Source organism: Triturus cristatus, chromosome 3_2 (assembly GCF_964204655.1).
Source record: "Triturus cristatus chromosome 3_2, aTriCri1.1, whole genome shotgun sequence".
NCBI classification, from domain to species: domain Eukaryota; kingdom Metazoa; phylum Chordata; class Amphibia; order Caudata; family Salamandridae; genus Triturus; species Triturus cristatus.
In genome coordinates, this window is record NC_140584.1 from 658,919,135 (window position 1) to 658,946,486 (window position 27,352).

Genomic DNA, 27,352 nt, shown 5'->3' on the forward strand with positions numbered 1-27,352 from the left:
TGAAGAACTTCGTTCTTTGTATATTAAAGTTTTAACAACGTTTAATGTCCAGTGAATGCAGCACCCTTCCTGCTGCTGAGGATGGATTAGGAAACAACGATGCAGCTCGGTGTACCAGAATTGTCTTGCCCAACCTGGAGCAATGAGTGAGGCGAAACAGCTTTTGCTTCTTTTTCTGAAGTACTCAAGGAATGACTGGAAACTGGGAAAATGCGTAGGCGAACATTTCTGTCCAAGGAAACTGGAAGGCATCTCCCCACGATTCTGGATGAGGAGGCCTGTAGCGAAAAGAGGACATTTTTTGTTGAGGAACGTTGCGAACAGATCTAATGTTGGGTAAGCCCAGGATTGAAAAACCACCTTCAAGTGCTGGTCGTTGAGCTCCCATTTGTGACATTGTTTGGAGGCCACGCTGAGAGAATCAGCCTTCTCGTTGTGAACACCTGGCACGTGCTCGAGATCTCATGCTGCCTTGCTTTTGGAGGTGAACCATTGTTGTAGTATTGTTCGCCCTGACGAGCACTGGTGCACCCTTAATCCGAGGCAGGAAGGCTTTCAGACCCAGGATTACTGCCTTGAGTTCCAGAATGTTTATGTGGCACTCCGAGTCCTGCTTGGACCACTTGCTGTGAACCTGTAATTCTTAAAGGTGAGACCACCATCGATCCATTGATGCATCCGAGGTCATCACCAGTTGTGGCACGGAGTGAAAGAAAGAGACCTTGCGAAAGGTTTTCCTTGACCATCCACCAGGTCATTGTAGCTCTCATTGCTGCTGAAAGGTGAACCTTGTATTTGAATGAGCCTTGAGTCTGAATCCACTGTGCATAGTGTTGCTCCTGCAGCTGTCGCATGCGGAGCCGGCAATTGGGAATGAGCAGGATGCAAGAGGACATCATCCCCAGCATGGACTTGTACTGCCTCACAGACATTAACTTTGTTGTTAAAAGAAGCTTTGTCGTACCCAGAATCCGCATTATTCTTCCTTGAGTGAGAAAGGCCTTGTCGAGATCTATGTCGAGCCGTGCACCCAGAAAGAGCAACGATTTGGCAGGAATAATGGACGATTTTTCCAGGTTGATGCGAAACCTAGAGACTGGAGGAAACCGGACAGGCTCTTTTTGAAACCTCTGCCATTTGAAGAGACGGAGCCTTTATAAGCCAATCGTCCAGGTAAGGGAACACCTGGTGACCTGAACGTCTTAAAGAGGCTGCTATCCATGCCATGCACTTGACGAACACCCAGGGAGCTGATTTCAAACCGAATGTAAGGACTTTGATTGGCAATGGCGCCCTGCCACGTTGAACCTTATACGTTTTCTATGCTGAGGGTGGATGAGAATATCAAAATAGGCGTTGAGGAGATCGCCGTTTTCCATGAGAACAAGAATCTCCTGAAGAGAGAGCATCCTGAAAGATTGTTTTTGATGAACCTGTTCAGCATTCTGAGGTCCATGACCTGCCTCCTTTTTCCATTTTTCTTTTTGATCTGAAGTGAGAACAAAACCCCCGATTTTGCTGGCTGAGGGGTACTTCCTCTATGGCCTGCTTGAGAAGAAGCGACTTTATCTCTTTTTTGAGCTACAGAAGGCGATTGAGCAGAACTTCCCATGGTGGAACATTTGGAGCATGCTGAATGAATTCCAGTGTGTGGCCGTGCTGGAAGATGTCTAGAACCCATTTGTCTGAAGAAATGGAGTTCCATTTCTGAAAGGATGCGGAGAAGACGTGATTGTGGCGTGGGACTAGGGTGGCAAGGGCCTGAAAACCTCATGGTCTCCTATTGGAGTCTTGGGACTTTCTGGCAGATTGCTGCCTCTTGTGTCCTACCAGTCTCGAATAAGGCTGAGCAATGCTGGATTGAAAAGACCGGTTGTATGGCTGGTAGGTACTCTATGGATATGGCTGGTACCGCTGTTGAAATTGCAGATGGGATAAGAATTGCTCCCTGTATGGGCCCAAGTGGCCTCCCGATTGAACTTTACAAACTTACCGCCTTCGTCATTGGGCCCTTTTTGGTGCGCATGTATGACGAGGGGGTATCCCTCGGTAGTTTGCCAATGACACAACGACTGGCCAACATCGTAGTCATTCATAAACCCGGAAAACCCCCAGACCGATGTTCCTCGTACAGGCCCATCTCTCTCCTAGATCCTGAGGTTAAGATCTTGGCCAAGCTTCTGGCCCTTCGTCTCTCGCCCTGTCTTCACAGGTTGATTCATCTGGACCAATCTGGCTCCATGCCGGCTAGAAACACTGCGCTGAATCTGCGCTGCCTATTTGGGGTGTTGGGCCGAGCCTCTACTGTTCAAGAGGACTCGGTGATAGTGTCCTTGGACGCTAAGATGGCCTTTGATATGATTGAGTGGCCCTTCCTGTTTGCTGTGCTGGAGAGGTACGTGTTCGGTGCCCGATTTATATCCTGGGTGCGCCTGCTTTACGCCCGCCCTTTGGCCAGAGTCCCGGTGAATGGCAGCCGTTCTGTCGCCTTTGAGCTGGGTAAGGGCACCAGACCGGGTTGCCCCATCACCTCTTCTCTTCGCACTGGCCTTGGAACCCCTGGCCATATGGATCAGAAGCGTCCCTCAGATTCGTGGTCTGAACTGGATTCCGGATTGGTCGGATAGAATTTCCCTCTATGCCGATGATATTCCACTGTATCTGGCCCGAACCCGGTTTTCAATTCATAGTGTGCTACACATTTTCGCCCTCTTCCAGCGATACTCCTGTTACACAATCAACTGGGGATAAATCCCAGATTTACGTTTTGAGCAGGGAGGCGCCGGTTCTCCCGGCAGGATGCCAGGCCCAAATAGTCACTTTGGGGTTTTGATATCTAGGGATATACATTACCAAGGATGAAGGGGCGTTTTAATGCAGATGTGCAGCATTGGAAAGCTTTACCTCTCACTCGCCTCGGTAGAGCTGCTCTCTATAGGATGCTTGTTTTCAGTCCAGGGAGGACCTGGTCTGGCAGTTCGGGCTAGACTGTTCCCATTGGACACAGGGTCAAGACTGATTTGCATATGGCTGGGTCCAAACTGGAATGGCATGGTGAGCAAAAAAAAAGATGGATTTAGGCCCAGATCTCTGTACTGGGGTGATTGTATGACATTGTTCTGCATTCTGTCCATCAACAGTTCTTTTTGCATCTATAAAATGATGGCACTCCCCCGCTTTCTTTACATATTGCAGAATACGCCTTTCTTGATCTCTCCCCTCTACTTTTGTGCTATTGACTCTGAAATCCACTCACTGTTATGGAACAACGGGACACCCAGAATTGCCCTTGTTAAGCTTATTTAAAGCTGGTATGATGGGGGCATAGCATTGCCTGCCATTCAACATTATTACTGGGCCGCACAGCTGGTGATTCTTAACCGCTGGATGCATTGTCCCATTACGGACCCAGCGTACACAATGGACAGGTACAATATGTACTCAGTAATTTTCTTAGGGCTCTGTATGGAGGTAAACAATGCGCTCCTAAGTTCACCCGAACTCCACTATGGTAGCTTTATGGGGCATGGCCACAGCTGCATTGGGCTGGGATGGCAAGATTACCAAGGCTACTCCGCTGTTTGAATCTCTTCAACTGGGTAGGCTCTCGAGGTTTCCGGGGTTTGATAAATGGGACTTGATAGGTCTCTCGACGGTGGGGGAACTTTGGCAGAAGGAAAGAGTTGTTTGGTAAGCTGCAACGACAGTACCACTTACAGGAGGGGGAAACTTTCTGGCATCTTCAGGTGCGAAGTGTACTGCAGTGGTTCAGAAATGCCAGTTTCCACTCCGTTAGAAGATCGGTTACTGAATGATTAACTTCCAGACCGAGCAATCTCTTTGACATACCGTAAGATTCTCAATAATATGCCGGACTCTATGGGTAAGATACGGCCGAAACAGAATGACAAGGTGGGGGAGCTCGACGAGGAGGAGTGGAGGGAAGCCCTGGCATCGCTGCAGGAGGTAGCGATTCGCTCACATATTAAGTTCAGTCAACTTAAAGTGCTTCACAGGAAATACTACACCAGTTCAGCACTAATTAAGATGGGCCTTTCGTCCTCTCCGGATTGTCCTCTGGGTTGTGGTCAGCTGGGTACCTTTATACTTCAGCGGTGGGACTGCCCCACCTTCCAGAGGTATTGGGGAAGGGTTGTTTCCGCCATGTCCCACTTATGCCATAAACCAATAGCTCTATCCCCACGACTTTGCCTTTTGAATGTTTGGGAGGCAACTGATCTAAACAGATATGAGCGACTCTGGGTCACACTGGGTTGTATGGTTGCCAAGCGCAACATCGCTAGAACCTGGAAGGGGGGAGTTGTTCTTAAGTATGCGGAATGGGCATCGGACAAGGACTGGTGCATGGAGGCAGAAAGGGCGGTGTACGAAAGTAGAGGATACCCAGGTAAATGGACTAAGGTGTGGGGCCCGTGGAACAAAAGTAGAGGCTTTATTTGTTCCCCCTTTGCAGAACCGAGTGATGATGTTGATGATATGACACCATAGGCTGACGATGGCCGGGGCTGATGGTAGTAGTGTTCCCTTTTTTCCTTTGACCCAATGTATTATATGGTTTAATTCTGTTTTTCAGTATTCCCTCCACATTGTATCATGTCTTGTAACTGCACCATTATTGTGTTTTTTTTGTTTTATTTTTATTTTCAATAAAAAGAAATAAAGATAAAAGAATTGCCCCTGCACTCTACCTTGAAAGAACTGAAAGCGGCGCTGCTGGAAATTGCCTAAGGCTTTGGCCGTGTCCGTGTCTGCCTTTATGTATTGTAGTGCCTCGTCTACGTGCTTTCCAAACAAGCACTCTCCATAGAAAGGCATGTCTAAGACTTTGGCTTGGACCTCTGGAAGAAAGGTGGCTGCCTTTAGCCATCTCTGGCAACACAGATCCGCCGCTCCTGCCATCTGGCAAAACGCAGTGGATGAAACGTTCAGGACTATTTCAATGATCTCCATAGACGCTCTTTCTCCCTCCAATAGGATATCTTTAGCCTCTTTCTTTATATCTTCTGGGGGATACTCCAACAGAGTAGAGATGTCTAACCATATCTGCCTGTCATATCTCCCAAGAATGGCCATGGCATTAGAGGCTCTAATGGTGGTGGCCGCCAATGCCGAGAACCTTTTACCAATATTATCGAGGCGGCGACCATCCTTGTCCGGTGAGACTGTGCACGGGGACTCTGGATTCTTGGCTCTTCTCTGCTTGCATGATGACTGAGTCTGGCCTCGGGTGACCAATGAGGCATGCAGGAGTGTCGTCAGGAGCCTTGTATTTTGTGCCCAGTTCCGGAATGAGAGCTGGAACGGAGGCAGGTGTTTTCATTAGCTTTAGCCCTTCTTGCCATAGAAAGTCGACTATACGGATTGCCCTTACTGAACGTTGAGTGCCTGGTTTAAAATCATATATCAAACATTCAGTTTGCTTAGCTGGCATAGGCAAATCAAAACGTTTGGAGGAATGCTCCAGAATATCATGAAATCCCCAAATATCTGCAGGATGGGACTCCGTAGCAGGAGGAATGGGAGATGGTGACATAGGGTCTATGTAGTCATCCCATTCATCATGGGCTTCTATGTTCGTTTGAATTTCCCCTTCCACTGTCTGAGCATCCTGCGCATCCTCTGTGATGACTATAGGAGGAGGGTGGGTATTTTCCCTGGTGGATTTGGGAGTGCATTGGCCCGGAAGAATAGTGGGAACCTCTTGGGGAGGTAAAGGCCTCTGAGGAGCATTTGCACCTGTAGTAGACGTCAATCATATGACAGAGATCAGACACCAGAGACACAGGAACTGGACATTGATGGTTCTCTAAACTGATGATGCTCCTTCTCCCCATCATCGTAAGGGTAACATCCCTGGAAGGAATCCAGCCTCTGCAGAACAGACGTGGCTCTCCGCAAAAGAAAATTAATTCCCCTGCCAGGTAAGAAGATGGATCATTGTCCTCATCATCAGAATCTTGGCATTTGACCCTTAACGGGGATGGACTGTATACAGTGCCAAACAGTTTCATCCTCTGACTCTTTGAATTCCAAAAGGAGAGCAGGAGGTAAAGGGGATATCTTGAAGAACTCCTGAATCTGCCTGGGCTGAAGGAGTCGGGCTCGACGACGGTGCAACAGCCGATGCAATCCTCTGCGGCACCGTTGATGGTGCGTGGAGGCCTTCATCTGCGGGGCCGTCGTTGTTGGAGTCGTCGACTGACCAGTGGTAGACAGTGAAATTCTTGACAACGGTGCAGGCCTCGTCGACGACACCATCGTCAAAGCTCCCGCCACCGTTGCTACCATCAAAGTCTTGACCGTCGTAGCCGACGAACCTGTCAGCGGTCGAGGAGACTGGTCTCTGATAAGGCTTTGAAGCCTCTGTCTGAGGTTTCTTGCAGTGTTTTGGTTCAGATTTGTCCTGGGACTTAGCTCTCTTAGAGCCCCATGATGTGAGGAGAGACTGCCATCCTTTTTTTTCCTTAAGGAAGAATGGGCCTTTTCCTCAGGTTCAAACTTAGAGTCTGAAGCAGCCATCCTCTTCTGTAGCCAGAGCAGCTGCCTACTCTCCCTTTCTATGAGGGTTTTAGCTGAAAGAGTGCCGCAATATTTCCATTTCCTCTGTTTGTGGTCAGGGTAGAGGCAATATAGGCACTGTTTGTGAGGGTCTTCAGAAAATAGCCTACACTTCCCACAGGTCTTACAGGGCCTAAACACCCCTGTTTTAGGCTCTGGCATCTCAACAATAGGGAAGGGCAAGAGTTTAAAGTCCACCAAATGCCTTGAGAGTAGCAAAGGCTGAGACTGGAGGTCAAAAGTTGACGAAGAAGAAATACTGTAACTGAGCAGAGCTCAGGGAGACTCCCTATCACACAACTTGCGGTAAGAAACCTGAGATATGGTGACTCTGCAGAGGAAGGAAACTCTGAGGTCTCAACTGCGATTGGTTGAAATTTGGATGTTATAAAATGAGGCTGATAAGGTACTTAATTAAGTTTTTCTGTTCTTTGGAGTTCTATGGTGATGTTTTATTAGTGCTATTTTTTTCAGTTACTGTGGGACTCCCACCATGACAACGGGGAAGATTCAAGCATGCTAATCTATAAAAGATTCAATACCTGAGAATATTCCTTGCTAGTTGCACACCCCACTTTGCTCTGTATACTCTTGTCAGAAAACCCTTTATTTTACATTTTATATATAGGGAACAGTCTAAATCTGGATGCAACTTGTCTAAATAGGTCACACACAGGATTCTCTATGGCATGATCGCTAGAGATGATATGGCTCCGAGCTTAGTTGTGTTCTCAACTATTTTTGATTTATAAGACCGATATGCCACTTTCACAGTACTAATAGCCTCAGGCCCAATTAGAACAGGGTCCTCCCATATACAAATAAGGCCTACAACTGTAAGTAGCCCCTTCAAGGATTTTGCCCAACGAATACCGTCAGCTGCTTTTAAAGCAGTCACTTCAATTAGAGATCTTAAATATGAATGACACGGTCATTGCTACTCAATCAATTTCAGTATAACAATGGGTAAAATGCTATAACATCTCTTATTGGCTTAATACACAGCTCCAGATAAAGCGGAATTATGGGTGTACTGGATCCAAGCTTCAACAGAGCGCGTGAAAACGTTTTCTATTGACTGTAGTTCATTTATTTTAATGTACCCTCAAATTTTGGCACCATTCAGCGCTGCCATTCCAGTCTTTTGCATGTATATTTGTAAGATTACAGTCAGCAGTTGCCTGACACCTTTAGTAGTAAAAATATGTAAAACTGAAAATATGCAAATGGAATGCACACATTACTTTACATCCCATTACTTGGGAATAAGTCAAGCAAACAGGAATAGCAAGACAAGCAGCAATAGCATACATAACTATGCACGGTAGCTGTATGCTCATTAGAGCAGACTGACTGTGGTGAAACAAAGCTAAGGGGAATGTCATAAGAAGTCTGGAGGCTACATACTGGAAAATCTAAGAGGTACATGAATGATCCATGGAAGCACACATAGCAGGGCAAGAAGACAGTAACCCCAAACACCACCAAGCAATCAGTGTGTCTCTTGGCGTAAGGGAACTATCTATTGATTGTTTTTTCCAACTGCTAGTGTCAAAACGATTCCATCAGTGGGAACTTGCATAAAATAAGTGAAGGGGAGAAAAAAGTCTCAAGGTGCGCAGTGCCAAACATTGCATGAAGCCACCTAATTGAATGTCTACTTAAACGGACTCTACTCAACATCTGTCTCACACTTAATTCTGAAGTATTGGATGAGTGAAAGAATACAAACTCTGAAAGTTCAGGTGAGCGAAAAAACAGTAGACTTGAGTTACAAGTACCAGTGTTAAAATAACAATTTCTAACTTTTGAATTGTAATCCTCGCTTTCTATGCAAAGGTTGTAAATGCCAAACACCTTATTCATTCTCATTTCATTATCCACCATACAGCTTGCAATGTACACATTATTCTTTATGGCTCATATTCCAGCAAACCCTCTGGCCTAGATATCAGTACAGTACACATTTAAGATGTTCAAAATGTCGGAATGTAAAAACAAATAATCCCTCGCACAGGCCCATACCCTCTTGTGCAGCTTCATGGGGTGAGAATATTCTGGCATCCCCACATGGAGAGGTGCTGATGTACAGATGAAATTGCACAGTGTCCTTTAGTTTAAATCCACCACGCTCCGACTTCGTGAAGATAGATTTTTGTTTTTCTTCTTTTGAACTGAGGAAAGACAAGTGGGAACAGTTAAAAAAAAAAGAAAAACTGAAGGGCAAAACTGTGAACTCATTACTTTATTTCTGCTTTCGATCCACTAAAGAAGTACCACAATACTTCAACTATACCACCCAGCCTCTTCACCACTGACAACCAAGAGATTTTCTCTTGTAAATGCACAAAAAAGAAACCTGCATCTCTCACAAATTCTAATGGATAAAAGTATATGATGAAAGTGACCAGCAAATGCATTATTGGTGTGTGAGAATCTAAATAAAAGCCAAACGTGGTGAAGAGTACGTGTGGTTGCATGCATTAGTCTACGTCACCAAACTCACCTTAAAAAGAGTTCAAGTTCTGTGTAGAGAAATCGCAGAAGAGACCTGCGAGCTACAATTTCTGCATGACAGTCATTTAAGGCAAGACCACGGTCACTCATGTACTCCCCATTGATGCACTTTGTCCCAGTTGAGACGCAGATCACTTTAGCATCCTTCACATCGGTGCCTGCAATAAGGTGTGAAGAGCACATTTTGTCAGGGTCCGTTAAAGGTGTCAATTTAGCTTTCCCAGAAAAAGTATGCGATAAACTAGCATGCCTGCACAACAGTAGGCAACATGACTGCCATTCCAAGCTCTAGCATTTTATCATAGAAGTGAGGCATATGAATTCCACTAACACAGCCAACTAGGTAAATTTAAAACATCTGACCAAAAAGTGAGAAGTTAACTGAATAATCTATAAATTTCTCCAGGGATATAAGCAAACAGAATAAAATAATAAACCAAAACATTGAGCAATGCAAATATTTTCACAGAAGGAGGAAACTTCTTAGGGCAGGTAGCAGGTGTTACCTCTCTAGGTAGCCATAAACACAATCCAACACCTGTAAGCACCAACCTGGGGTAATATGTTAAGATATTTTCTGCTAACTTTGCCAAAATCCGGAAAAATGCAGCATCATGGATCAACTATCACTAAAATAAGTGAATAACAAAGATGCTTCGCAACTAGGGAATCTGTTTAAATATTTGGTCCAAGAATCTTGTATTTTTGTTGCACTATTATACACAAAGTGCTTAAGGACATGGAATGCCAGAGAGGAAGATCTTTCCTGCTCAGTTCTGTGCAGAATTAAAAGTACCACCACCCCCTTCTCTGCAACACCATCATCTTTACTATTGTAGGTAAATGAAAGATTTATGACAATGCGTCCCTTAAGAGGTGCTTGTGGAGACACTTTCAAGTTAATATAAATGTTGCTTGCCGTAAGGACCAAGTACCTTGAGATGATGTAGGTTGAGTATCTCAGGTGGTCAATACATAATATTACACATAAGGAAAGACCACATGACAGTGGTTTTCTTTACGTATCTTTAGATTTAGATGCTTAATCTCAGGCTTGCCTTGATTGTTCTTAAACAATCGACCCAGAGATTCTCTTCAGGTAGGTTTCAGCATTCTCAAGGCCACAGCAGCTTCAAGCTTTGTAATTGTCCTTAAATACTTGTGATTTTTTTTATTACAATTAAAAAACCACTGAATATAACTTCACCAAACAAGGCAGCTATACATCTGCAAGTCAGACTAAATGAAAGAGGTACACAGCCATCTGTGCATGCAGGATCAATTGCTGCTCTTGAAATTGGCCAACTTGATAGACATCTTAGAAGTATTTCCATGAATGAGTAACTTTACCTGTCGTCATGACAATCCCAGCCAGCACCTTTCTACGAGCATGAGGCGAGGTGAAATTATCAGTCAGATCACTGAATTTGTCTACCACGAGGCGTGCAACGGCATCCGCTAGCACCTGTGGAATCGCACAATACAGACAGATTAGAAACAATGCAGTTTATACTGATTACACCACAAAGCTCAAGCTGAATGTCATGTCTTATCCTGATAGAGGTTTATCATTGTACCAATTCAAGTAAATACAGAAATATTAAACCACAGATTAATTGCCATTGCTCAAGATGGTCAGGGTCATAATAAAAAGAGCAAAGATGCCAACTGGGCCACATGGATGAGCAGACCTTTGAATCAGTAAGGCATTGTTTACCAATATGTAACTGAGAAAAGTCAAATTTCCTAGGCTGAAAAAAGGACCCAGACACATTTTCTCACAAAACATTGTGCATGATTTAAAATGCAACAATTTGTGCCAGAAAATAGGATATTTAGTCAATGTAACTACTGAATATGGTTCAAACATGTGCCCTCTTCTGCACGTTAATACCACCAATCTTTCCACATAGATAAGTCGCGCACACAGAAGTCTTAAGGAAATAGTATCATGTTCAGTCCATCATACCAGTGAAAAATGGTAAAAACAGACTTGCTTGGTGAACTCATATGCACTTTAGCGCATAGCAATGGTGTCAATGTATGGTGGTCGTGGTGGGAGGTGTTTACATTTAAACAAAAAGAAAATCGCATGGGGATCCACTTATACTACACTGTCTAGATTGCTGGGTCTCTAACTGGCAAAGATGCAGCAGTTAAGTTAATACAGCAAGGCAGGCCATCATGAAAACGTACAGCTCATTTTGCAGGATTAGCGATCGCTCATCACCTGTTTTGTTGAGGCACCAGTTTAAATCAAATTCAGTTACTACAGTCAATACTGACCAAAAGAAGATGCAGACATACAGATTAGAAATGTAGTCTGCCGCGTCCCCACATATTAAAATAAAGGTGTAGGTTGGCTGACTCATGCTGCTCCTTTATTAAATTCTTGTACACCAACGTAAAATGTAGGTAAATTTACAATATATTTATTCAGAGCTAAATTAATTGCATAATCTAATTTAAATGTTTAAAAACATATTTTATGATTTTCCCATGATATCCAGATTTTCTTACATAAGGCTCATAATCCAAGTCAAACCATTTCCCCATTAAAGTGTTATTCCAAGTTGGACAGGCCATTGTGTAGTTAGTGACATTTGATCGAGAATGAGTGCAGCCTATAAGCTAATAATTTAGTTTAACGAAGAAACCGAGCCTGCCAAAACAGCAGGGATCCTTTTTTTTTTGTACACTGCTCGACAACCAATTAAACTATAAGATGAGTAATTTGCATCTTCAATTTAAGTGCAAAGTCGTCATAAAAAGGGTACCACTGTCTTCGTTTCAAATTCAATCATACTCTTCCTTTAGAGCCTTTGATTTCCTTTTAGACTACCAAGTATCGAGCTGTAAAACACTAACCCAGCCTACCCAGTTATTGTTCAAATGAACATACGAGTTACCTTCTGTGACGCTCTTTCTGGTGGATACTTTATCTAACTGCAAATTCCTCATCTTGTTGCTATTCCCCAGTAGTCAGATTGAATCTGGAAACTTTAAATCAGCACACTCCTGTGTGCGGGTAGGTGGCATTGTGCGTCTCTGAACCGATGTTGTTCCGCTCCAGAAGTGACCAGTAGAGCCGAAAATAAGCACCACCCATTCGCACTGATGCCAGTTGCTTTCTTAGGCTGTCAGCTACCTCAGATGCAGAGTCTATTCTGTCAAGGAAGCAGTGTTTTGTAAACATATGTATCGATACCTACATGGCTACTTGACAAATGTCCAAGATAGGTTCTTCGCGTGCTAGTGCAGAGGTAGCAACCTTAGCTCTGGGGGAAATGAGATTACAAGCCCTTTGGAGCCTGCTTCTTCACTACTGTGAAGCAGACCTTTATGTGTAGAACAATTCACCAGGAGATTTGACCTTGCCCTTCTCTGCCTCACAGAAATCCACAAAAAGCTGATCATCCACCCGATGTTCTTTGATGCAATCAATAAAAAAAAGCTTAGTACCCACTTAGGGTACAAACAATTTAGATTAAGAAAGGTGTGACGGTTATAGTCTGCCCAACATTAAAGGGAGGACCACTTTCAACAGAGTGGAACCTCAGGCAGGAGGCGCAGGAGGCGCAGCGGCCGGAAGACATTCAGGAGCCCCAAGCTCCACTCTAGATGGAGTTTCCAAGACTGCGTTCTCTCAAAGATGCCGTCCAACACACAAAAGTGTGGACTGCATCTCTCTCTACACACCGACCAGACATGTTCGCTGATCTGGCCCTGGCCACTATCCCACGGATCCGCCAGACCTCGGCTGGAGGAAGATACTTCTCCTACCTTGCTGCGAAGACCTGGAACTCCCTACCTCTGCATCTCAGGCAATTAACGTCACTGCCTCAATTCAGGAAGGACCTCAAGACCTGGCGCTTCGTAGGAACTGCAGAATCCCCCCGCATGTCTTGAGACCTTTACGGGAGATTAGTCGCTGAAGTCAAGTCTTTGCCAGAGACGAGTGACCTTTGATCTACACCTCTCCTAGATGGTTTCACAAACCCAGAAGTAATGCATTCGTCACTACTGTCAAGTCTGGGTGGGGTATGGAAAGTGGTTTGCCACTGACCCAACTGTGGTCCAGCAGCTGCCACTGCAGAGCCCTTTCCAGTTTCCTCCAAAACATGGATACAATCCAGCAGATTCCCCTGGTACTGTACCCACTGGGACTTGATGTCCCACTGTATAGCTTGCATTTGCCATCTGGTATGTTTGATCAATGCGGTGCAAAAGACCAACAAAACCAACACCCGCACAACCATTCACATTGAGACTCAGAGGCTGAGACATGAGGATCATAGCCTGAATGTCCTGTCTTTTCTGCTCAGGGGAAAGGCGTGAAACTAAACTGTATCCGATTAACGGGAGCGCCCGCGAAGCAGTCAGGTGTGACTTAAGCACACTAATAGTGAACTCTAAAATGTAAGGAGTTCCGCTGTCTTCTAGAGGTGGTTTATGATTGTCTGTGGCATCAAGTCTTCAGCAGCAAGTCATTCTTGACCTCCATGGAAATGCAGCAACCAACATCATTTTCGCCAACACCCAAAGGGCACTGATGACTCCAAAAGGGAGCATTGCAAACTGAAAATGCTCCTGACCCACTGTAACCCCCAGGTAGTGCCTGTAGGCATGGAGTATTTGGAAATAGGAGTTCTGCAGGTCCAACACCTGCATCCAGTCTTCAGGGTTTCGGGTAGACAAGAGCTGGGCTTGTGTGAGCATTTTGAATTTACCCTTCCGCAGGAAGGTGAGAGGGCGATGATCTCAAATAGGATGAAGGAACTAGCATGAGTAATATCCAGTTCCTACTCCAGAGGCCGGAACCCTCTCTAAAAGGCCTACACTTTCTGCTGCAAGAAGACATGTGGTCCTTCGCCAGCTGCCCTGATGGTGGTGGAAGGTGTGATGGGATGAAGAGAAATGGGAGGGTGTAGAGTTTTGTACATTTTGGACGACTCACTTGTCTGAAGTGACTTCCTGCTACACTTTAAGGAAATATCGACTTCTGCCTCCAAGAGGGTGGCTGAGTGTCAGCAAAGATGCACTAAAGCAGTTTTGCAGCCGTGGATGCAGCTGGGGCAAGGGACTGAGCTCCATGATGTCCCTCTTGTCCTGAGTGATGAAAAAATAAAGGAAGGAGGGCCCTGCCACTTCTTCAAAAACAACTAGTGACCACGCTCTCGATGAACCGGCACTTCAGAGAGTGCCCACACCCCATGACTTTGTTCCACAAACACGCCTGGGTGAGCTGCAGGAGTTGATCAGAACTTTTCCTCGCTACTAGTTACAGACCGATTCCTCTTCTCTGCCGTATGCCTGTGCTCAGAGTTGTTCACTTTGAGGCGGACACTGGCAGTCTTCAGGGTTTTTTGCTCACATGCCTCGGTCATGGTAGGAAAGATCTATGATGCGTGTGTCTAATGTCCTTGTTGCAACGTCTTGAAGAGGCCCAAAGGAAGGGTCTGACCCATGTGGACTACTTCGTTGTGTGAAGTTCCTCCGCAGACAGACATTTGTACTCTAGGAAACTTTGTGACCACAAATTGTGGCAGCCAGACTGTGCTTCCTAAAGAGGTTGAGACAAAAAAAAAGTGGACGAGCTATCACTAGGTGGATTCTCTTTACAAATTAGTTTGATACACCCAAACAAATTGTCTACAAGGACTACCTTGATTTAATATGTTGTTTTGATTGTATGTATGTATATAGATGTAGGAATGGGGAGATACCATTAACGCTACAATAAAGGCAAATTAAGTTGCTCTGACAAATCATTTATTATTCCAACAGTGAGAAATCCCACTATTATTGAACCCTTAACCAGGCATAGAAAATAGTTCCCTATGGAGAAACCCATTATTCTGTTCATGAACCTCAGTACTAACCATGAAAGGGCTGAAAGGCCTGCTGGCCCTTTTGGGGGGTATGACATTGGAAAAACTGTAAACTCGACCACAGCCACTAGAGGGATGAAATTGCTGGTGGGGCCAGAAAGACCCAAAGAACATACTGTGGCCCTGCTTCTTTAAACTATTCCAGGGCCCAATTTGCTTTTTCTCCAAAGCGGCGAGAAACATCAAAAGGCATGTTCATTAGAGATGCTAAGACAACTCTGGAGAAGCCTATAGACCTCATTAAGGCATGGCACCAAAGTGCCATACTTGTACTCATCGCCCAAACTAGGTAATTGGTCTTGTTGAAATCAGAGCAGATCCAAATGTTACTGCATTGCGGCCATCCTGGATAGGTTGGATAAGGGACGCCCTCATGTCCTCTGGAACTGCCAGTAAAACTTGGGCCACCATTTCGCATAGGGCACGAGATTAGCTGCCTAGAGGACAACTGGCATTTATTGAGCGCAGTGCCAGGCTTATAGAGGAAAAAATATAGTTGCCAAAAGTTTCTTTTCTCTTTGACACATGATCAGATGGAGGGGTAGGGAAGCCATTAGGATTAATGTACCCAAATGCACCACCATACTCTCTGGTGTCAGATAATGTGTTAGAAAGGCTTGGTTGCCTGGTGCTAGCCGCAACAATAATGTTGAGAGGCCTGCCTATTATCTGGTGGCCCAGACATGAATTCGCACAAGTGTCAGCCTAGATAAATGCTAGTAGAGGTTCTGTAGGGACTTGCCAAGGCTGGAGTACCTTTGTCAGAACATTATTCTTCACTGCTATAGTTAAAAGTTGTAGGTCTAAAAGGTTTGCCGACCTTTGCATAAACATGGCAAAGGAGGCACTTCCCTCAGTAGCAGGACCAGGAGGAAACACACGGCCAGTATTTGGAAAGTATCCAGGCCACTGGCATCTTGAAGTTTTTCATTCCAGTTTTCCTCATCATATTGGGGGACAATCATCCCTTACGTCAACATTGTCACTGGCCTATTGATGCTATCGAACGGTGTTAACTAGTAGTAACAATCAAACTTGCACAGATTATGTTTTATGGTTAGGCTCTGCAGTTGTACAAGTCAGTAGCTACTGCTTGGGCACTATGCAATTTGTAATTTTCTAGAACAATTTTTGAGGACACACACAGTCTGAAGGCCATTTAACCAGGACAAAGGGAGTCCACAAATTTCTTCTATCTTTAAGTGTAACTAGCTCAATGCATTTCACTCGACTCATGTGCTGATGCATTGGAAAGAAGTTCATATATTTGCATGCAAACATTTAACTGGAGTATTTGTACACAAGTAACATCTGAGTATGGCAATGTACATGCCAAAGTAATTTAAATGTTATGTTTGACATAAAAGCATTTATCTTTAATTTTTTTTTTTACTTGTGTTTTTCGAAATTTCTAAAGCGTTATGGTTATTAACCTAAATAACCTTGATATGAACCTGACAATGTGTTTTCTAGTTCACCTACACACACCATAGGAAGGATGCAAAACAATTCATTTATGTAGATTAGAAACTCAAGAACTCTGGCTCGGTCTTTAAAAGAAAGATGTTAGCAGTTGGTCATAGTGAAATGATTAACTTTGACCTGGCTATTCTTACATCGGCATTATATAATGGTTACGCCCGATCCAGCACAAAGGTTCTAGCACTCTGTATATTTATAGTATACATGTAATGAGTTACTCTGATGCATTAAGCAGGTCTACCTCCCTATTGTGCAATAATTAGTGCTTCAGATGATAAATTATTTGTTGTCCATGCAAAAAAGGACCACGGCCAAAAGAGTTTAAGGCAAGAAACATACAACAGATTCCTCGCCGACACACAGACACTCTTCTGCTAATCTGAAATAAACACTAGGAGACACCCCAAACAATTAAAGTGTAACACTTGTTTTAGTCACTGTCAACAAACGTGCACGGTCTAGTGTTCAGAAAAAGATTTTGCAACGATCTGCTTGTAAAGTCCTCAAATAGGAGCACAGACAACAGAAATAAACAATATTCCATCTCTGCAAATTGAGAGGAACAAAGCTACTCCTATCCTACCCTACACATCCATTACAAAGTATATCATCTGCCATGAGGGGATTTGTGTACTGGGACATCTCTCTTTGCTTTCAACTTTCCGTTAAGGCCGTGACTAGTAACACCCCCCGCCCCCCCCCCTCAAAAAAAGATGAGGCATACTCCAGCAAAACCATTGAGACAATCAGGGCAAATCAGAGGCACTTGGACAGCATATCTCCAAGGGTGTTTTACTGCACAAGCATCCTAAGATAAGGGCAATCAACTGTTTGCATCTGTTCAGGTCTGTAACAGGTGGCACATTTACCATTCTAGAGTAAAGTCACCAAAAGGGTAGCTTCCACTAATGTCTGGGGAGTCATCAAGGATAACGTCCTCCTTCAGTTCTACCAATACAGAGGCAGACACTAAGGCAGCATTGAAACACCCCTCATCCACTAGCAATGGACTCCGGATCACTAACAAAGTAACCAATGTCTCTTCTTTCTGCTGGCCCACTTGGCAGTCTTCAACACGGACAATCAAATACTATTAAACACCCACTCTGTAAGCCTGTGCTTCAATGGCATCCTGCACATACCATAATATCCAAGACTTCACACCTGTGATCTGCAGAGTCCCCCAAGGATCTATCATCTCCAACTTCTACTTGAAACTTCTCGGACACATCCTGCCCAACAAGGTCAGTAAGTTGCAGCTAAAAGTTACCCAAGTAAAGTAAATCATTCAACCACACATTGCAAACCAAATTACAAGCTACATGGCATCAACACATCATGCTGTGAATGGATGAAGGCTTTTCTCCAAAACGTATTTAGGACAGCCGTCCAAGTCAACTTAATGTTATGTTAAAGTTGCTTATTAAGCGCAACTAATCACCCTGAGTAGAATCTCTTGTTGCTATTGCAGCTCTACAGGTCCTAGGTAGGAATATTAAAATAAATAGATGAATTCAGTAGAAACTAAAAAGCCACGTTTTGAGAGAGTTTTTAAGCCGTTTAAAATCAGTGCATGCACGTACATGTAGCAGAAGCCGATTCCAGTGCTGGGGGGTCCATATAAAAACAAATAGAGACCCCCTACCTTGTAGTGCAAATGCTACGAGGAAGTAACAGAAGCTTCCCACTGGATCTAAGTTTGCTCTGCAGATAGAGAGGCCGACTTCCATGCAGGGCTTTATGTACTAGACAAAGAAGTTTAAACAAGGAGCGTTGACATTTTCCAAATCACGTCTAACATTATAGGGAGTCCCTTTAAGTCAAAACCACAGTCTGCTATTCTAGGATATGTCAAGCTTGTCCAATGTGAAAATAGATAATTTGTAGACTGGCGCTGATTTTGGTAACGTGCAGAATTGTTATAGATTGCTGCAGAATTACTAAATATAAAAGAAAGCACTGGCTCAAGGGTAGGGTTATGTTTAACAATAGAGCTGCGGTGTATGTATCACTACAGCTGCATACGTCTAAATCCAAGGATAAATAGGGACCATAAAAAGAAGATCTTATGGCAACCAGTGCTAATGAGACCACATAATACACAGATTTCTCTAGCTGAATGGCAGATACGCACTGGTTCCATGACTAGCTTAGTAACACGCTCAGCAGGCTATGCTAGTACTTGGGCATCATTCTCTCAAGGTAATGGTTATGATTTAGGGATGGACGTCAAATGTTCTGATACACTGCTACGTTGGCAAAAGAACTCACATCGCTTTCTCTCTGGAATTATTCCATTTAAAACAATGAAAGGTTTGATAAATTTAAGCAGCATAATTGGGCTAAATCTGTTGTATAATGCATTAAAAAAGCTGGAATTTGCTCAAAGAATGTGGCTATACTCATCTGTATATTATTGTTTAGTTGCAAACAACACTTTTTTCCCACCCGCTAAAGGACATATGCAAAAGTACGCCCCTGCTCATCTTTACTTCCCAGCACAAAACAGACAAAAACTGGCTACAGCACCAAATAGGCCATGCCCCAGAGTCACTAGTAGTGTCTGCTTGCGTGGACCATTCATGGCTAAGTGGTGAAGATTAAACAATAACATGCTGCTGAAAAGATTTCTCTGGGAAGAAGCTGTAAACTAAATTAGAATACATGACAGAGAATGATACGATGTGAATAAAAGCACATTATGGAAGGCCATGAAGCAGTTCACAGGGGGTGTCTGACTGCAGCCTCATCCGGTTTGAGCATGGCTCAGGCCAAGATTAAGGAACAGTTACAATATCAATAGAGGGAATAAAAGGGGAAACACAAGAGGACGGGCAACACAAAAGCCTGGCATAAGCTTTTAGATGTCGGGGCAAAGGTATGGGCAGTAGATATTGACAAAGCAGAATACATGCTGCTCAGGTTTAAACAGCACTCCTATAGTGGGGACAACAAGGCAGACCACCTATTGGGGTGTTACTGTTTGCAAGGACAGTAAACATAGGATAGAATCCGTAACGGACACAAATAAGTACCTGAGATCGGACAACTGCCACATCAAGAGTGTTTAGAGGCCTTTATAGTGATCTAATCTAGGGACACCGTCAACCACCAAAAGAGTTTGGAATAAGAGGCACACTGCTTAAATGGTTTGAATCCTACCAATCGGAAAGATGGCAAACAATAAATCTCCAGCCATATGTATCTGAATACAAAGACATTGGGCATGGAGTACCTCTTGGCTCTGACCTGTGTCCCATCTTGTTCAACGTCTATCTAAGACCATTGCTGACCCTGATAAGTCCTTCGGGATAACATTTGTGAATTATGCAAATGACACCCAACTAATAATATCATTGGACAATTCTGACATAAATCAAATGAACAACTTTCACTCGTGTGAAAGAGATAGCCAAGTGCCTTTACGAGAGCATGTTAAAATTCAATGGAGACAAAACGGAATTGTTGTGCTTCTCGCCTGGGAATTTACAACAACTTCCAAATAATTTTTGAGCTTGGTCGATGAAGTTAGATCTGGACTTGGAGTCCAATTTGACGATAGTCTCTCAATTGAGACTCAGGTCAATAAAACTGTAGCGGTATGCTATGGACTTTAAAGAAACTTGAAGAAAATGTTCCCTATGCTTTCACCACCTTATAAGAAACTAGTGGTACAGGCCACTATACTGAGCAGACTAGACTATTGTAATTTTTTGCTTCCCAAACTATCTTCTCAAGCAGCTTCAAAGAATCCAGGTGATGCCTGCCAAGCTATCACTAAACAAAGAGAGAAGGGATTCTGCAACTGAAACGCTGCAGGAAATCCACCGGGTTCCAGTGAAGGAAAGATGCATTTTCAAGGCTCGTTGCATATTGCACAAGACATTAAATGGCTCAGGACCCGTCTCTACAACAAAAGGATGAACCATACAAGCCCGCATGAATGCTGAGATCGTCCTATGCCTGCTGGTGTCTATACCCTCTTTTAAAAAGACACAACTGGGAGGCAAAGCCTTCCAGGTCAGAGCTGCTCAGCTATGGAACGATCTGCCGTTCTTACTAAGAACTGACACATACCTGCCAAGATTCAGGAAAAGCTTAAGAACGTGGCTTCTCCCCCGGAACAGGCAAGTAGTCCCTGTGTAATAATCTAACAGAATTGTCTCTGTACTCATAAGTTGTCAGCACCAAGTTGCCCACTATAAATGATTAATGATAATAATACCAATAACCATAATCTCTACTAGGCAACGGTTATATCTTCATGCTCAAGTAGCAGCAAGCCAAACTGCTCCATCCACTAATAAGACTACAGACACTGATCAGCTCTGTAGGGTGACTGGAAACGGGTATATCGCACTCACTTTTAAAATAGAGATGCTGCAAGGCAAAGCTGACCCTCCCAGCATTCAATCTGACTTATCTGCATTCTTAATGCTAATGTCAACTGATCAATGGTTTCAGGAAGTGTGACACAATTTCTCCCACCCTTAAAGAACACTGGTTTATCTTTATCGCCCTAACCGTCCATATTACTTGCATCTAAGTCATCATTCTTAGGACCTCTAGTGCTTTTTAACAAAGTTTGTCAGATACAAATACACCACACATACACAGTATGGCAGAAATAAGTAAATTGGAGATTACAGGCATCGAAATCATTATTTTCAAAATCAGCTTCAATCATCTTTAACGAACACAGTATATGTAAATTTGTGAAAAATCGAACAATGTGGGGAAATTAAGTTACTCCTGCTGCAATCACACTGTTTTAGACCGAAAAATAATAATTCGTATTTTTTTATTTTTTATGTAACAAATAATATTAAGCATCTGTGTGTTTCACTTTCGTCAAACTGAAGAGGTTGAATAAAGTTCGCTTGAAATGGATCTAGTCACCCTCAAATTTAACAATTCAAGCATTGTCCTGGTATGCTATTTTTGCAAGTTTACTGCCAGTCACTGAAAGTACACGGAACAATATTACCAGCTTACTACATTATGTAGACTGGGAAAAACACGCAGATTTCAGAGCTTGTGAAGTTCAGGACGTTGCAAGACAAAACAGTGGACTTTTTACTGGAACTATGAGAGCAGTAGTCATTCAATTGTATACATAATTTCCCATCAATGCACAGTAAATGCTTTTCCAGTAAGTACTGGCATTACATTTTCTCCCAAAATTTCGTCTTGGTGCTGGAAAATGTATGGTGCTGGAAAATGTATGCAGAATCATTAAACAGTAATGAGATCTATACTGAAGCACTCTCTTAATCACTGTAAAAGCAAACTTTCCAATCATCTGAATAAACCTCTCGATCTGCAAACTGCTCCTGGCCTACTGTGGCAGCAGTTCGCCACAAATCGGATAAATATTTTGATACTTGCGGAGAAGTTGGCCAATTAAGCAGCTGCTCACCATGTCAAAGCATTTTCACAGCAAATTAGAGAAGCAAAGCAATTGAAAGCAGAAATGAGGTGAACCAAAACTGATGAAATGAAGGCGAGGTGATAGAGGAGTTCGCTTGACGGCTTCATTCAGATTGTGCTCAGTGTGCATGAGAAGAGGTTTTTCAACCTTTACTTTATTATTGCAAAGAGAAATATGATGGTTGCAGCTTCTACTTCGAGGGAACATAAAGGCTGTGGAACTAATGGGGAAGGAGCTTTCTGAGAGACAGAGTCTCCGACAGCTAGGAAGAGGAGAGAGGTCCCTCAAACGCGGCGTTGGTAGAAAGAAGATATGAACAGCTTCGACAAAATTCAGTAGCTATCCTTTAAAGAGTATGTGAATTATAATGGAAGTTATCCTTTCCATAAAAATTGAGAACAAATATTTACGTTATAAGACAAGGGAGCAAAAAGGAAATTTGGAAAGATGGGTAAAATTTACAAAGCATAATATATTTGACAGAACCATTGAAAGACTTTTGGGTTATTCCGTCAACTTTCTTTGAATGTTCATTGCAAAGTAGGTCACCGTAGAGTTTTTCTCTTCAGTTAATTTTTCAACACGCACTCTCTAGTTTAATGCCAACTATTTAGAAGATGTCTGGTTCCAGTGAAGTCCACAGTTATGCATGCTGAAATGGATATGAGAAGCAGTGTGATGCTCAGGTCGGACAAAACGGCCATTATCTCTGAAGGAAGACAGATAGGAACACCTACAGCAAATTGCTCATTCTTTTATCATCTACAAATTAGTGTTAACTATGCAAAAAATATCAAGGACACAGAGTTACTTTTTGAAACTATACTGAAATAATATTTTTCTGTACACCGTGGCGCAACTGATAAACTTGCCAGTGAAGCACTCTTTATCTTCTAGACACGTGATTGGTCATGTTGAAACTGCTCAACCATCCTCCCTTCATCAAGTATGAGCTATGCTGATTACAAAGCATTTGTCTAAGAAGCAAATTCTCATAAATAGAAAGGTATATTTACAAAAAAGCTAGAGGACTGGTGCACATACCTCTGCAAACTAAGTGTACAAGTAAGTAATATATTAACCGATAATAACCTCTTGTACAATTGAAAACACTAACTCACTAAACCAATTAAACCGAAGGGGCAATCTTCATACCTACAATGAATCTCATTCGCAAGTTTGTTAATTTAATGACTACAAATTGTGCTACTTTGTGCAATATGTAAACATTAAAAATTCACACATATGAACTGCTTCACTACAATCTAATAACATGGCAAAAACAACATGCATACCTTTGAGCTAAATAATTTATGCATTTACAGATTTAAGATTTCTACAAATGTCACATTGTGCAATATGTAAAGATTCTATTTTGACAAAAGTTGACTGGTTCATAACCCGTTTTAATAGCATTACTTACAAATGTAAGACATAAAACCAATCTCCTTTTCAGATACGTGCACAAACAGACCATATGCATAAGTGTTTCACTTTTGCAACCGAACAATCTACACGCATAAACCTTAATCCAAACGTTTCTGAGTTGCCACGTATAAGGCAGATTCTAAATAGGGCTGTATTTTATTGCCCGTAGAAGAAGGGGTGGTGTATCTTGTAAACGTTCTCTGTGCAAATGCAACTCGATCATTTTTTGATGTTAATAATTTTGATTATTTATTAAAACCTATTTTAAACGCACAGTCATAGTATATAGTATTGCTCTTTAAATGTCCTAAGGCCTTTACTAATGTGGAACTCCTACTTTCGCTAAACCCCAACAACATAGGTTTTTAAACACTTCCCACAAAATTCTTCCAAAGCAATGGTGTGGTTGAATGACAGTCATTCTCAGAGGCAGTACTTCACAAATACAGCTTCAACCGCCTTAACACAGTTCATTGTCAAACCAAACTCCAGTCTCACCTGCAGTTAAATGTTTATTCTGAAAGGTCAAAAACCTTAACAACAGAAGTCTGTAATAGGTCCAAGCCCGCACCAGTCTGTCCTAAATATGCTACCTAACCACATGACAGTGTCGAGGACAACTTGGCTCTAATCACCTCAGAGCTTTACAGCCTCTTATGTAATAGCCGGAATTTAAAGCTAAAAGATGAAAACATGAAGAGGTATCGTTGGAAAGCAACTAGCCAAGAGAGTTCTAAGAACTAGCAAGAGTATGGGTCGTAGTGACAAGATCTCTCATTCTTTGCCTCCCTCCCAATGGGCTGATCCTGGTTTTCCCAGCATCGATTACTAATAGATTTGCATGACTGTATACATCATGTTAACCAAGCAAACCAAGGTCCAATTGATACAAAATGTATCCCAGAAATACTTAATTGCTACTTCAAATTGTTTAATTACATACTGCTTAATTCTTTTTGGTGTGATGTGGTAACAGCTTGTTTCAAAACAGTTACCTTCAACCCCATTACCATCACCATTAAAGGCTTGTATGGCCACTGATCATAATGCTCCAGTGTATAACATATAACTGTCTCCTTAATCCACCTATAACGTGTTCAGATAAACATTACGAGGAATATCATTACTCATTCCAATCCTTCCTTAATAGTAATAGTTTCGTGTGGAAAAGCACACTGTTTTAAAAATGTATCACTGGGTATTCACTTTCCCAAAACAGTTTTCATGGTTCTCTCCGTAGTTTTCTTCCCCTCTTCTACCTCAAACCTTTCTCTAACGTTTTACTTATCTCTACACATCTGTCTACTCTGTCTCAACTCTCTTCATCACCTGTCTACCACCTCCCCTTACCTCTCTCAATATTCCTCTCTATTCCACCGCTCATGTGTCTACACGTGGCTATCTACTACTCTCTGGGCCTTCACTTTATATTGCTACGTACCTATCTTTTCTCTCTACCTCTCCTCTCTCTATCGTCTCAGCCCTGTCTCCCTCTACCTCACTTCTTTCTCACCATCCCATATCTCGCAATTCCACCTCTCTCGCACAAAACCAAACATTTCAATCTACTTTGCTATGTATTTCCCATCTCAACCCTTCACCTCCTCTCTTTCTTTTTCTACCTGTCCCCTCTACTTCACCTCTCCCACTACCTCAGAGGTTCAAGAAGCATTACTGAGAGGAAAGCTAATACACTGTCTACATGATGTTGTCAACAAGTGTATAGCCGAGCAGAAGAAATGCACTTCTGCAAAAAAGCACGCTTCTATTGAATATTGTTCTCTTGACGGAAAGCCGGTGCTCAATAGAGCCTGTGCCAATGAGCAAGGCTACAGTACAGGCCTGATTGTTCACTGGGGAAGGTTATGTCAAATGCCATAAGTTACATTTGTTTATTTTGAAATGTTACCACGAAGGCAACACGGCTGACTTATTTATACTGAAAAGCATGTTAACCAAACTTTCTCTCGATTTACCCCTTTCGATTTCTACCTCTATATCAGCCTCACCTCTCGTTCTCTGGCTTGCCCTCACCCCTCTCTCTACAATCCTCTCTGTTTTACTGCTCTCTTCGCATGACCTTTTTTATACATTTACATACCTTTTCTCATGTTGTTCCTCTCTTGAACACACTTCTCTATACTTCTCACTACCTCACTTCTCTACCTGACTACTTGTACTTTTCTAATCCTCTACAGTTTTTTTCTCATCTTCTACAGTTTTTTTTCATAAACTGAATTTTATTGTTTTTGAAACATAATGTAACACACAACTTGACCCCAGGCATATCAGTACAGTAAAATAAGTGTGTATTACATACATCTCTGTATTCCCAAAGCACAGTTCCATCATGTTAGTCCACGTACACCATTCACCCCATACCTTCACATGTTTTTTGGGACATCTCGTGACCTCATATCCGGCCCTCTGCTGCATTGCACACCAGTCCATCACCTGTTTACACTGAGCGGGGAAGGGAGGGCAGCCGACACGCATAAGCAATAACCCTCTTTGCAAGTGTCACTCCAATCCCCACTAGGGTCTTGTCTCCCCGGAACACCCCTCCCCCAGACTCCCAACAGAATGGATAAGGTGAGTTATCAGGGGGCCTCCATACTACCCTGGATAGGACCTCAATGATCCCGCCATCATGTGATAAAAGTGGGTTGGGTTCTCGGAGCAGCGCCACAAGACGACAACTACAGAAAGCCTGCACACCACAGATGCTTGGGTGTTTTGTAGGTCATATACAAATAATTAACCAATACGAGCCGAAAGCTGTAAGACAGGACAAGTGGTCTGAGCTCCATAAAAGAGTCTCTCCAGTCTAAGCCCTCCAGGAGCCCCATCCACTGTTCCCACCGGCCCCCGAGTGGAAAAAACAGATATGGAGAATGTACTAGAAGTACTCCATAAATCAGTGAAATCCCTTTCTCAGCAATCGGTCATGCAAGGATCTGGACTCAAGGGGTATACCTCCAGAAATGTTCCCCAAAGAGCCATGGTGGTGTTCCAGGGTGTGGCGCAATTGCTGGCATCTAAAAAATTGAAATCTGTGTTTGCCAAATTTTTCCTGCAGCGCCTGATATGATTTTAGAAGTCCCCCTTTGCCAAATGTCACCCACTCTGGAGATGCCGATCTTGTCCCACCTACCAAATCCTTCTAGAAAGGATGTCTGATGCAATCACCTTCCTGCCCATTGGAGGGGGGGGTGGGGGGGGGGTTAACACACACCTGTGTGACCTTTCGGTTCCATCCTATCCACCGCAGTGCCATGCGGCAAGTCTCAAGATCTGCCTTGGTGGGCTCAGGGAGGGAAGACAGAATAGAGGCACCATATAATAGCTCCTAAATTTTGTCCAGACCTATTGTGGCCCCCTCCAGCCATAACGCTGGGTCCTCCCATCCCCCACTCAGCCAGTCATTGACCACCAGCAGCTGGGACGCCCAGAATTAAAGAAGCACATCCGCCATAACTAGCCCCCATCCCATGTAGATCAAGTACATTTTTCATATATTATATGAGAGGGTTGATCAAGCCAAAATAAGGCTCTTAGTTTGGCCTACAGTTGGCACCACCAAAACTGCAGCAGTCGCAGGGGATACATTTTGTAAGACATAAGGCAGACGGGGGCAATAATTTTGAACAATGTGGTGCAGCCCAAAATATTGAGAGGCAGGTTCACCCATTGATTCAGGTACGAAATTAAGCGGACACCAAGGGATGGACATTCAAGCTCCAGGTGAGACCGGGCGCTAGAGACACACACATGCCCAGGTACCGAAAGCTCAGTCTGCGCACCGTAGGACGCACAAGCCATCTCAAGCTGTAGTTCTCCTCAGGGGGGCTAAAACTAATTTGGGCTAGTTAATTTTAAGCTCCGAAGCATCCCCATAAAGACCAAGAACCTGCAGCACCCAAGGGATCATGGTCGACGGGCGCAAAATGTAGAAAAGCACATCATCCACATAGAATGCTATATGGTCTTCTATTCCCATCCTCCAATCAAAGCCCCACAACTA

General features: G+C 43.3%; 1 protein-coding gene across 17 annotated transcripts in view; it reads right to left on the reverse strand.

The window, feature by feature from the left end:
- Positions 1-27,352, reverse strand: part of ADARB1 (adenosine deaminase RNA specific B1) — a 1,000,448-nt gene that overhangs the window by 91,558 nt on the left and 881,538 nt on the right. For all 17 annotated transcript variants that reach the window (XM_085648625.1, XM_085648621.1, XM_085648623.1 and 14 more), the window contains 3 exons: positions 10,447-10,561; positions 9,086-9,254; positions 8,605-8,753 (listed from right to left, as the gene is read on the reverse strand). In XM_085648625.1, the coding sequence (XP_085504751.1) occupies positions 8,605-8,753; positions 9,086-9,254; positions 10,447-10,561 (433 nt within the window). The remainder of the gene's footprint in view (positions 1-8,604; positions 8,754-9,085; positions 9,255-10,446; positions 10,562-27,352) is intronic.